Genomic DNA, 11,968 nt, shown 5'->3' on the forward strand with positions numbered 1-11,968 from the left:
ATTCTAAGAGAAACTGAATCTGCTTTTCAGCCTGATAAGTATTTTAAAATGGTATAGTCTACCACTTCTTAGAATCTTTCAAAAACCGTATTTAAAGGTGTTTCATTCCTCTTTTCAGGTTTTCCGTCATAGTTATTATCCCTTTGGTTTGCTTAGTCTTAACTCCTTAGCTTATAGAGGTTCAGAAGAATCTCTACTGGCGCTTACTCAGACTTCAGAGTAATGCCTTAGAAGAAATAAAAGTCTTGCTGGCATTCAGAGGTTTTATCCTTTTGAAGTCACTGCCATGACCAAATCACCTTTTCAGGTTTTTGATTTGGCGGGCCGCCTGCCTTATATTTTGCCTGGACTGTCTGCCCTTGCAGATTTTCTATCCAGCAGGCTCTGCACCTTGATTTTTGCCTAAGCCGCCCTTTCGGGTTTTCAACTTAGCAGGTGAATGACCCTAATTTTTGCCTAGACCGCCCTTTCGGGTTTTCAGTCTAGCGGGTCTAAGACTCCATCATTTTTTTTTTCTTTTCTTTCTGTTTCTCTACAAACCTGGACCTAAAATACACCAGAAGGACTTTTAGGTAGGCTTGGGTTCAAACAGGTTAAAATTTTGGTTTGTTTTATGTATTTAACCGAATCTGGCCCTCCAGACTGCCTACGTATCCCCAAAGAAAATGGGAATCAGGTCCGCGTAGTTCGCCCATTTTTGGGGTTTCAAAGATTTTTTGTTTTGTTCTTTCTTTCATATTTTCAAGGATTTGAAAGATTTGAAGGATTTGAAGAATTTGACCGAACCCGAATTAATCAGGTGGCCTACGTATCCTGTAGAAAGGAATCAGGTCAGAACGCAGTTCAAGCTTACTATCTTTTATGACGCAAGTCATAAAAGATGCCCCTGGTTTGTGTTTGTCAAGAAAAAGGGATTTTTTTTATAGGCCCAAAGGGTTTGCAAACGGTATTTTGACTTTTGGGTTGTTAGCTTTTGGCTCTGATCGATCAAGGATGGCCTCCTGGTGTATTTAAGCATAGTACTTCTTTAGTTGATCCAGGTTTGTAGGTTCTGTTAATTTTTCACCATTTTCATTGAGGAGTCTTACGGCTTTTCCAGGCAGGACTTCATCAACAATGTAAGGACCAGACCAGTTTGGCCTGAATTTTCCTCTGGGATCGAACACCGGTGCTCGATAAGATTTCAAGACGAGATCTCCTGGTTTCAGGTCTCGAACCTTGACTTTCTTATTGAATGCCCTTTCGATTCTTCTCTGATACCCTTGGATGTGGTATAAGGCTCTGAGTCTCTTTTCATCAATCATCTGCAATTCATCATGTCTGGCTTTGGCCCACTCAGACTCTGGCAGATTCGCTTCCATCATAACTCTTAAAGACGGGATTCTCACTTCAACAGGGAGGACTGCTTCCATTCCGTAAACTAGAGAGTACGGAGTTACACCTGTAGAGGATCTGATCGACGTCCTGTAAGCCCACAAAGCATATGGGAGTTTATTCGACCAATCCTTATAAGTCTCGGTCATCTTACTGATTATGACCTTGATATTCTTATTCGCTGCTTCTACAGCCCCGTTTGTCTGCGGTCTGTAAGGAGATGATTTATGATGCTTGATTTTAAACTCTTCGCACAGGTGCACTACCTCTTTCTTGAAGTGAGATCCATTGTCAGAAATCAACTCATGAGGTACTCCATATCTGCAAATGATGTTTGCACGGATGAACTTCGCAACTGTATTGGAAGTTATGGAAGCATATGAAGCAGCTTCTATCCACTTCGTGAAATAGTCAATGGCCACCAAGATGTACTCGTGCCCACTTGACGACTTAGGATAGACTTTGCCAATGATATCAATCCCCCATACTGAAAATGGCCATGGCGAGGTCATAGAATGCAGCTCTGACGGAGGCACATGAATAAGATTCGCATAGACTTGGCATTTATGACATTTCTTCACAAATGCGAAACAATCTGTTTCCATTGAGGGCCAATAGAAACCGAGTCTAAGGATCTTCCTTGATAGCATCTTACCATTCATGTGAGGACCACAAACACCTTCATGTGTTTGTTCTATGAGTTCTGCAGCCTGATCTTCATCAACACACAGAAGCTGAATCCCATCAAAGGATCTTCTGTACAATTCTTCACCACAAATGATGAAGTTAGCGGCGAATCTCTGAAGAGTTTTTCTCTCTTTGCTGGAAGCTTCAGGGGGATGGCCCTTGCCTGAAATGAGATTTCGGATATCAGTATACCACGGTTTTCCATCTGGACATCGCGCTGATATCTCAATGGCATTTACATGCGCTGGAGCCCATTGCGACCTTACAGCTAAAGGCTGGACCTCCATTGTCTCAGAAATATCCAACATCGAGGCTAAGGTAGCCAAGGCGTCTGCAAAATGATTCTTGGTTCTTGACAGATGGGTAAATGTGATACTCTTGAATTTCTTGGCCAGAGATTCAAGATAAAAATTATACGGGATCAATTTTGATTCTCTTGTCTTCCAATTACCATTGGTTTGACAAATTATCAGAATTGAATCTCCAAATACATCAATCTCTTGGACTTTCAAAATTAAAGCTGCCTCAAGTCCTGCGATACAAGCTTCGTATTCTGCCATGTTATTTGTACATTCGAATTGCAACTTGATGGATATTGGGATGTATTCTTTCTTGGGAGATACAAGCACTGCTCCTATTCCTTGTCCTCGATTGTTAACGGCTCCATCAAAGTACATTGTCCATCTGGTATTTGGAATTTCTTCTTCAAGTTCCATGATCTCTTCATCAGGAAATTCAGCCTTCAGAAAAGCATTCTCCTCAACAGGAGCATCAGCTAGCTGCTCAGCAATAACCCGTCCTTTGACAGATTTCTGAGTGATGTATGTGATGTCAAACTCAGATAACAATAGCAACCACCTTGCAGTTCTTCCTGTAAGGGCGGGCTTCTCGAATAAGTACTTCAACGGATCCATCCGTGAAAGCAGAAATACCTTATTCGATAATAGATAATGCCTAAGCCTTTGAGTCGCCCAGACTAATGCTAGACAAGTCTTTTCCAAGATAGTGTACTTTATCTCGTACTCTAGCATTTTCTTGCTGATGTAGTAGATAGGCTTCTCCTTCTTAGATCCTACATCTCGCTGAGCAAGCATACAACCCATTGCTGTATCTGTGATGGACAAATACATCAACAATGGTTGACCAGGAATGACTGGGGATAAGACAGGAGGCAAAGACAAACACTGCTTGACCTTTTCAAATGCTTCCTGACATTCTTCATTCCATTTCTTGGAGGAATTCTTTTTCAATAATTTGAAGATGGGTTCACATGTCATAGTTAAATGAGATATGAATCTCCTCAAGTATTGCACTTTGCCAAGGAATCCACGAATTTGCTTTTCCGTCTTTGGTGGTTGCATTTCTTGGATAGCCTTGATTTTCTGAGGGTCCACTTCGATTCCTCTTTCACTGACCATGAATCCCAGCAACTTCCCTGACGTGACCCCAAATACACATTTATTTGGGTTCAAGCGAAGTTGAAACTTTCGGATTCGCTCAAAGAACTTTCTCAAAGCGACTGTATGCTCTGGCCGAGTCCTGCCTTTGACAATCATGTCATCGACATAGACCTCGACCTCCTTATGAATCATGTCATGAAGAAGAGTAGTCGCAGCCCTCTGATAGGTGGCACCAGCATTTTTGAGACCAAACGGCATTACTCGGTAACAATATGTACCCCATTGAGTAATAAATGCCGTCTTCATCATATCATCAGGCGCCATCTTGATCTGATTGTAGCCTGAAAACCCATCCATGAAAGATAACAGAGCATGTCCAGCAGTGTTGTCTACCAGGATATCGATGTTCGGAAGTGGAAAATCATCTTTCGGACTTGCCTTGTTCAAATCTCTGAAATCGACACACATCCTGACTTTTCCATCTTTCTTGGGCACAGGTACAATATTTGCAAGCCATTCAGGGTACTCAACTACTTCGATGAATTTCACTTCGAGTAGTTTCTTAACCTCGTCATGAACTTTCAACTCCCATTCTGTCTTAAGTTTTCGGAGTTTTTGCTTCTTCGGCTTGATGCCCGGAATTAGAGGTAATTTGTGTTGCACAATGTCCTCACTCAATCCCGGCATGTCATCGTAAGACCAAGCAAAAACCTCCTTAAACTCTTTTAGCAAGGTGATTAATTCTTCGCGCTCTTCAGGAGATAAAGTTTTGCCAATCCGAATCTCCCGAATTAAAGTTTCATCACCTATATTTACGGTTTCAATTTCTTCTTCGAGTGGTTTTGCTCGGCGAATCTCCTCCTGTTGAATCATGTATTTGATTTCAAAAGGAGTTTCGTCGATTTCCTCGTTTGAGGGGGAGTCTTGATTATTATTATTATTAGTTATTTGATCAAGCTTTGAAGCAGAATCAGAAACAGAATTAGAAATAAAGGCAGGATCGTACACAAATGAATCTTTTATTTCTTTTGCAGAATTGATGATTACATCGAATGATTCACCCACATCGGGCGTTACAGACTCTGAATTCAAATGAAATGACATGTTGACATCAGTATCAACATAGACAGGACTATGTACAAATGAAGAATCAGTGAAAACATCTTCTGACCGAGACTCGACAGGAACCGACTCTTCACCACCTCCGAGAACTACTCCGACCTCTATGGTACCTGCATCAAAAGAAAAGTTAGAAATGACAGACTCTGGGTTGAACTCAGAAACTGACACATTTTTTGAAATGACTGACTCTTTTGAAAGGACTGGACTATACTGGAGGACTACTTGGGGTATAACCTGTGCGGTCCAATTGTCTAAAGGTCCAGTGGCTGGAGTAATGCAATCCCTTGGGCTCGTGAAGGGCACATCTCCTCCAATCATAGCGACGATTGGGGCCTCAACCTGATATAGGGAGTCTAGGAGATGTGGCTCAATATTTTCCGCCCAATCCGTAGCTGGTTTTTCTGCTATCGATGCCAAGGCAAACTGCTCACTGTAGAAATCTTCTGACAACTCATCTGTGAAGAAGATCTCTAACCCTGGAAGCCTTTTCCCAGTCTTATCGCACCAGGTCTCAGGAAAACCATAGAACGGACAGTCTGCCCCTTCTCTTCTGAATCGGCCATTCATAATCATGCTGTACGGTCCTGTCGGAAATTCTGTACCCTGACGACGGCATTCAGCCCACTTCATCATATAACGCTTCATTTCTTGAACCTCTTTCGGAGTTGGCTCGTACCCTAACCCGAATAATCCGCCGACTGCTTTCAATTCCGGCCACTCAGTTGGGCCCTGCAGATTTCTTCCCAGACCAGTTCCCGGGACATAACCATATTTTCGCATTATCTTCACCACTTGAGTGTTCGTGCTTGATAAAAACATTATCTCTTCATTCATTGCTTCCCCAAAGGAAATTGTAGAGATTTCTAAAGAAAAACCGGTTAAACTAACATCTCTTGATTTTTCAGGGTTCAGTTCAGATGTTATTTGTCCAACTTCCGGCTCAGGGTCTCCTCGGACCGTTATCACTTTGTTATTCCTAACAAATTTCAACTTCTGATGCAAAGTTGAAGGAATAACTCCGACCTTGTGCAGCCAAGGTCGGCCCAGAAGAAGGAAGAAAGAAGTCTTTATATCGAGTACTTGGAATTCAACCTCAAAGGTTTCTCCCCCTATTTCGATATCGGTGGCCAGTATCCCGATCACGTCTCTTCTCGTACCATCATATGCTAATATGCCTTGCTCAGATGGTATGAAGTTGTTGGGCCCAAATCCCAAAGTAACAGCGGTGCTCAAAGGACATACGTTTAGAGCAGACCCGTTGTCTACTAGCACTTCAGGTACCCTTTTCTTGTTGCAGATTATGGTAATCCTGAGAGGTCGAGTGTGATCTCTACCCTCCGGAGGCAAATCCTCATCAGTGAAGGATAAAGTCTTTGAGGCCCTTGCCATGGCAACTAGACTGACTAGTTCGTCAGGAGTAATCTCGACTGACACTTGGGATGCGTTAAGCTCTCGAAGTACAACTTGTCGGTGCTTTGGGGATGCCATCAACAAACCCCAAATTGAAACATTAGCTTGTGTTTTCTTCAATTGTTTCAACAAGTTGTCTTCTTCTTCTTCTACAGTCTGTCTTTGCCTCTGATTTTCTGATGCTCGGGCTATTTCGGCAGGATTCTCAGCTCTGAGTTCAACTGGCTTAAAGACCCGACCACCACGTGTGACATGACGAAGCTCGTCACACTGATCCTCTAGAAGCAACAAGTCTTCTTCCTCTAGTCTCAAAACATAGGGGACTTTTTCTTTCATCTCTTCTTCCTCCTCACTCTTGAGGACATAAGAACAAGAACACTCAGAGGATCCTGTTAATCCTTCATCTAGAGGGGACAATATGTAAGGTTTCTTGTTTTCGATCGCTTCATCTTCATCATCCCATCTCAGAACATACGGTCTATCAAAAATAACCGCACAAATACGGGAGTGATCTAAGAGGATTTCTTCAGTGAAAATGGCATACACGTTCGGGGGAGGCATTGCATGTGTAGGCAATGGGTTTCGAGTGACATTCGGTGCTTCAACGGCAAGATCCTTTGCTTCTATCATGTCTTGGATCTTGTGTCTTAAAGCCATGCATTTGTCAGTCAAATGCCCTGAATTCTGATGATAATCGCAGTACTGGTCCTTCCTCCAATACTTGGGCAAAGGGTTAGGAAGCTCTCTAGGTTCCAACAAAGTGATTTTTTTATCTCTCAGTAACTTCTTCAAAGCCACTGATAAAGAGTAAGGGAGAGGGTCGAACTGACGAAAGACCTTCTTTTCCATCGGCCTCCTGACCTCGGTCACTGCTCTGGATTGCGGTCGGTCATAACCTGGTGGTCTGGCATAATTGGGAGGCCCGGTATAGTTAACATTGTGCACCTCCTTTGGTGCCACAATAGGTCTTTTTCCTTCTCTCACATCAGACGAAGGTCTTGATCTCAGTCCCTTGGACAAAGCATCTTCGATTTGAGTTCCGGTTTTGATTAGAAAATCAAAATCAATGAAGTACTGGATTGCCATGTGGTGATAGTATTGAGATGATAAGTTTTTCACAACAATCTTAATCTGCTCTGAGTCAGGCAAACGGTGAGTCATCTGCGCTGCCTTTCGCCTCCATCGGCGAATGAAGGACGTGAAGGTCTCATTGTGACCTTGCTTCAATGCCTTCAGGTCTCTTTTAGTTACATCTATCCCTTCTTCCATGGAAAATTGCTCGACGAATCGATTTGCAACATCTTCCAAGGTTCTGATCTCTTCGGTTTTCAAGCTCAAAAACCATTTCTTTGCTGTTCCAGTAAGAGATCTAGGGAAAAGAAGAGCAATCTGCTCTGGAGTAAGCCCATGCTGCTGTAAGAGAGGAATAAGGGCTTTCAGATGACTCTTGGGACATCCTGTCCCATCATACTTATCATGATCCGGCATCTTGAAATTAGGAGGTAGCACAACTCCCGGTATTATCATATACTCGGCCATGTTTAATTTTTTTGGACCCTGCATTTTCATGCTCTCCATCTCTTGGGCCATCTTATCCAACCTATCGACTATTCCCTTGCCTTTATTCAGATGGGGGAGACAGTTCTCTTCTTCATACTGCTCGTCATCAGAATTGTCGAAGACTGGCAACACAGGAGGCTGAGCCATCATGGGAGGTGGGCGAGGCATGATTGGGGTTTGCTGAGGTGCAGGATTTTTGGTAGTAGATTCTCTGTCATTCTTTAATCGGGCTATTTCTTCATTAATGGTACTCAATTGCAACATTATAGCTTTCATCATCTCAATGGTGTCCATACTATTTTGCCCATTCTCTGCCATCGCTTCAGGGGTTGGTTGGACTGGTGAAAGTATTTCTTGAAAATTCAAGGAAGGCGATAAAGGAGAAGTAAAAGAAAAAGGTGACAAGGATTGCCGGCTCAGCCTGGAATCAGATGTCTGACGGGACCAGGTTGGTTTTGAAACGAGGATTTTCTTAGGAGCAATGGCTACTCAATCAAGAATCCTGAAATGGAAGTATAATCACTAGATTAAAATTTTGATAATCGAGATAAACTATCTTGATCAAACAATGACAAAAGAAACAAAAACACACTTTCATTAATAAAATCCAAATTGTGATTACAACGGATGAAAAAAAAATAATCTCTGATCACAGCTGGATAAACAGACTGACAAGAATGGGAAATGCAGAAATCGGAATAACAAAACATGATATGGATCTTCAAGGTTCCTCAATCCGAGCTCGCCGGCTTGCGGGCTCTTCCGATATTTCTCCACGTCGGAATTTGCGAGATAGACCTAACCTCCTTTCTATATTTTTGTTTCCCCAAGCAGCCACAATGGATCGGACGAGATCAGGAGTAAGATCTTCACAAAGAGGAGGGACTATGATTCCGGGAGGACATGGAATTCCCGTAATCTGATGGAGAATTTGAATGGGTGCATAAAAGGAAGACTTCTCGGTACCCATGAGGTAAACAAATGAATGTGGGTAAGTGCTAGTAAAAACATGGAAACATGAATGACTTACCCAGCGAAATTGGCTCTCCTCTACATGTTGTAACCAATTGTGCCATTCATCAACGGACTGAGGTTGGTTGGCTATTGGTTTCCATGTATGGAAATTCTTCAGGGTATACGGATTTTGTTTTTGTCGCTGAAGAATTTGAAATTTTTCACCAAGCCAGACATACAACAACTTCACACACCCACAGAAATTGTCTTTGATATTTTGGGAAGCAATAAGATCTAGTCCCAAAAAGGTCTCTGCTAACATGGTAGGAATGGGATTCCTCCCTTTGTTAATTTGGTCTACCACAGTTAACAAGGTTAACGGAGCAACACGAGGGTTTTTCCGAATGACATATCGCGCAAAGACACTAAAAATCAAAGCATTGCGTCGACAACTCTGAAAACGAGAGTTAGTAGGATCGACGTTTTCAGAAAAAAGGGTGATGAGGTTTTGAACTTGCACACACGTATCCGTTAAGCATGAAAGTGCATCAACGGTTTGATTTTTGAATAGCTTGCAAAAAATGGAATGAGAGGAATCTATGTTCGAAGATTGTATCCAAAGTCCATCTGTTGGGAGCTCTAATAAAGCACACCAATCTTCGAATATAGGACAAAGCTCGAATGATCCAAATCGAAAAACATGAAGATTAGGATCCCAGGATCTAACGGCTGCTTGGAGAAACTTCCAATTTATATCGGAAACACTCAAATGACTGAAGGCACAGATGAACCGATCAGCCATACTCCTATCCGAGGATTCTAGCGGAAGAGCCCCAATAGTCTCGCTTATCCAGCCTTTCAACAAATTATTCGCCATGATTTAACCTAAACACAAAGAATAGGATGGGATAATTAGGGAATGGAGAAAAACTTGGAATAAACAAAGAATAAAGATGGACTTAACCAATAATCACAAGAAGGATATAATTGGCGACATCAAATGTTCCATTGATGATCAAAGATGATCAGAAACTCAGGGAAGAGACCACGGTCATAAAATGACAAAAGTAGATCATAGACCGGATCTAAAACTGAAAGGTGGACGACAAAAATGTACGATCAAGAAGATCAATAATGATAGACTATGGTCATAGAGACAGCAGACAGGCTATCGACCATATCTAAGACAGGACGAACAATAATCTGAGTAATACAACAAAAGAATGGATAAATGAGGTTTGCATTTGAAGGATGAAAACAGGTAATATTTATCATCACTGGGTCGAGGAATAAACCATAGCTATGAGTGTGACAGGTAGAAGCCACTAGCTAGGTTTAGATCTGAAAAATGAATATACACGATTGATTGATTCAAGCCCAGGAATCTCTACTAGAAAGTAGGTCCTAAACTTATAATCAAAAGATATATGGACAAAATCTCCATGACTAGAGCAAAAGATAGGCCACGACCATGAGAGAGCAAGTAAAAGCCACTGGTCGGGTCTAGATCCGAAGAACGGACTGATATGCCTAATTTGATTAAAAAAAGGAAGCCTCACTAATGAGTAGGCTCTAATCTGATAATCAAAATATAGATATATACATATATATCCTAACCAGGGGCACCAGCCCTAAAAGATGATCCCATAGAGTCAAGAAACTTGACTCAAGACAGACATGTGAGTGTATTAGGACTGCGTCTGTAGCCACATAAGGTGAACTGCAATAATCTATGGATAGGACATGGCTCCTAAATCTAAGCTCCAACATGTGTAAGCAACACATGTTCGTCCTTATATGAATGCAATATATATATAAGCACATGCATATCCTAATTGGGTTTTACTAAATCAACAAATATATCCATGTACATAATATATGTAAAATGAAAGTAGAGCTCCGGACTCTATCAGGTACTATGCATATGATCCATACTTTAAGTATATAACACAAGTACACCGAGTGTTATATACAGTATGCTTCATTGCTCACCGGCTGCTGTAAACACAAGTACACCGAGTGTTTACGACTGCAGCACTGGCACATAGCTTGGTAATAGATACAACAGCACCATCTGGATAGTGATATCCCATGAGGCACGCATTATATCTATCCCGTGGAGCCAATAATAAGAAAATCAATAAAAGAAAATAAAGAACAAAATGATGTATGCTGTGCAGTGTGTGAATCCCTTATTTTAAACACCTATCTGGTGCCCTTGGATTTTAAGCGATTAAATTCCCATTTATAATGATTTCAGCTCAAAATTCTTCAAAATTAATAACAAATGGCATTTTAACAGAGTTAGGCAATGTTCCAAGAACTCCCCAGCAGAGTCGCCAGCCTGTGGACCCCGATCCGAGAGAGTCCGCGGTGAGGGACGTGTGCCCCCACGCGAGTCTGTCTTATATGGATCATCCACGTGAATGGAGAGCTCTACCAAGGAACTCTCGAAAGAATAATGCCCCTCACAGCATGAGTGGCGATACAAAGGTGAGATACCTCTCGATTCGGGGACTAGCCCAGATTCGAGGCGTACCTTAAACAAAGAAGAGTCGCCATCCAAGGAAAAAGGCAAATGGGCCCTGGATCCCATACTATGCTCTGTTGCAACGGATAACCAGAGATATAAAATAAGGTTCGTGCCTGATTACGAATTCGGAAGGTCTAAAGAGCACCTCATCCGCCCAAGTGCAAACACCTGGTCTCTTATGCCATTTACTTAATAATTTTGAAGAGCTTTGGGCGAAAATCATATGGAATGGGAATGAATATCTCCGAGAAGACGTCTATCTAATCATGCATGTCTCGGAGATGAAATCAAAGGCACACAAGATAAAATAAAAGAAACATGTGTCACCTAAGCATAGCTAGGTTATAAGTGACATGCCTAATGGGTGTCTAAGTTCTGATGAACAAACACATGCACGACACACCAAAAAAGTATAAGGTCTGCGCAATAAAGTAAGAAAACACTGCAAAACATAGAAAAATTACTCGATACTATACAACCCTAAGACTCTAATCTATACCTAGGCCCGAGTCTTTAGATGATCTGATGTTCATCCAAAGAAGCCTACGTATCCCCGCCTCCACGAGAATCAAGGCAACGTAGTTCTTCGCACCTATTCTAAGCTATGATGCCTAAGACATCTAGACCTCTATCCTAGACTCGATCTAAAAGACCAGACTAGTTCTTAAAGCTTTTTGTGTGATTATTTAAATTCCAATGGATTGTAGATTTTAGGACACCCTATATGCCTTAACTAAATGCAGGTTAGCCCTCAGCTAATGCAGGTGGTTCCTATAATCTATGTGTAGCTGTGGACCCCGATCCTGAGGACGATGCCGAGGGACGCGAGATCCCTCCTGCAATCCTCTAAGATCTCCACAAAGTGAAGGAGAGCTCTGCCAAGGAACTCTCGAAACTGATGCCACCCTCATAGCATAGCTCGAGTGGC

At 42.0% G+C, this 11,968-nt stretch overlaps 1 protein-coding gene across 1 annotated transcript; it reads right to left on the reverse strand.

Moving 5' to 3' along the window:
- Positions 1 to 1,010: 1,010 nt before the first annotated feature.
- Positions 1,011 to 7,871, reverse strand: LOC143858979 (uncharacterized). The gene is made up of 4 exons (XM_077369666.1): positions 6,147 to 7,871; positions 5,015 to 6,056; positions 2,301 to 4,693; positions 1,011 to 2,201 (listed from the first exon to the last, which is right to left on the reverse strand). The coding sequence occupies exons 1-4, from the start codon at positions 7,869 to 7,871 to the stop codon at positions 1,011 to 1,013; spliced, it is 6,351 nt and encodes a 2,116-aa protein (XP_077225781.1).
- Positions 7,872 to 11,968: the final 4,097 nt, after the last annotated feature.

The sequence above is a fragment of the Tasmannia lanceolata genome, unplaced genomic scaffold (assembly GCF_043159265.1).
Source record: "Tasmannia lanceolata isolate RefF3 unplaced genomic scaffold, GAP_Taslan_0.1 ptg000003l, whole genome shotgun sequence".
NCBI classification, from domain to species: Eukaryota; Viridiplantae; Streptophyta; class Magnoliopsida; order Canellales; family Winteraceae; genus Tasmannia; species Tasmannia lanceolata.

Coding starts and splice junctions, on each gene's coding strand:
- LOC143858979 (XM_077369666.1), bottom strand. CDS start 7,871: ATGGCAGAGAATGGGCAAAATAGTATGGACACCATTGAGATGATGAAA. Junction 4,694..5,014: donor GTTGTCAGAAGATTTCTACA/GTGAGCAGTTTG, acceptor CTTTTGATGCAG/GTACCATAGAGGTCGGAGTA. Junction 2,202..2,300: donor CGCAATGGGCTCCAGCGCAT/GTAAATGCCATT, acceptor CCCCCTGAAGCT/TCCAGCAAAGAGAGAAAAAC.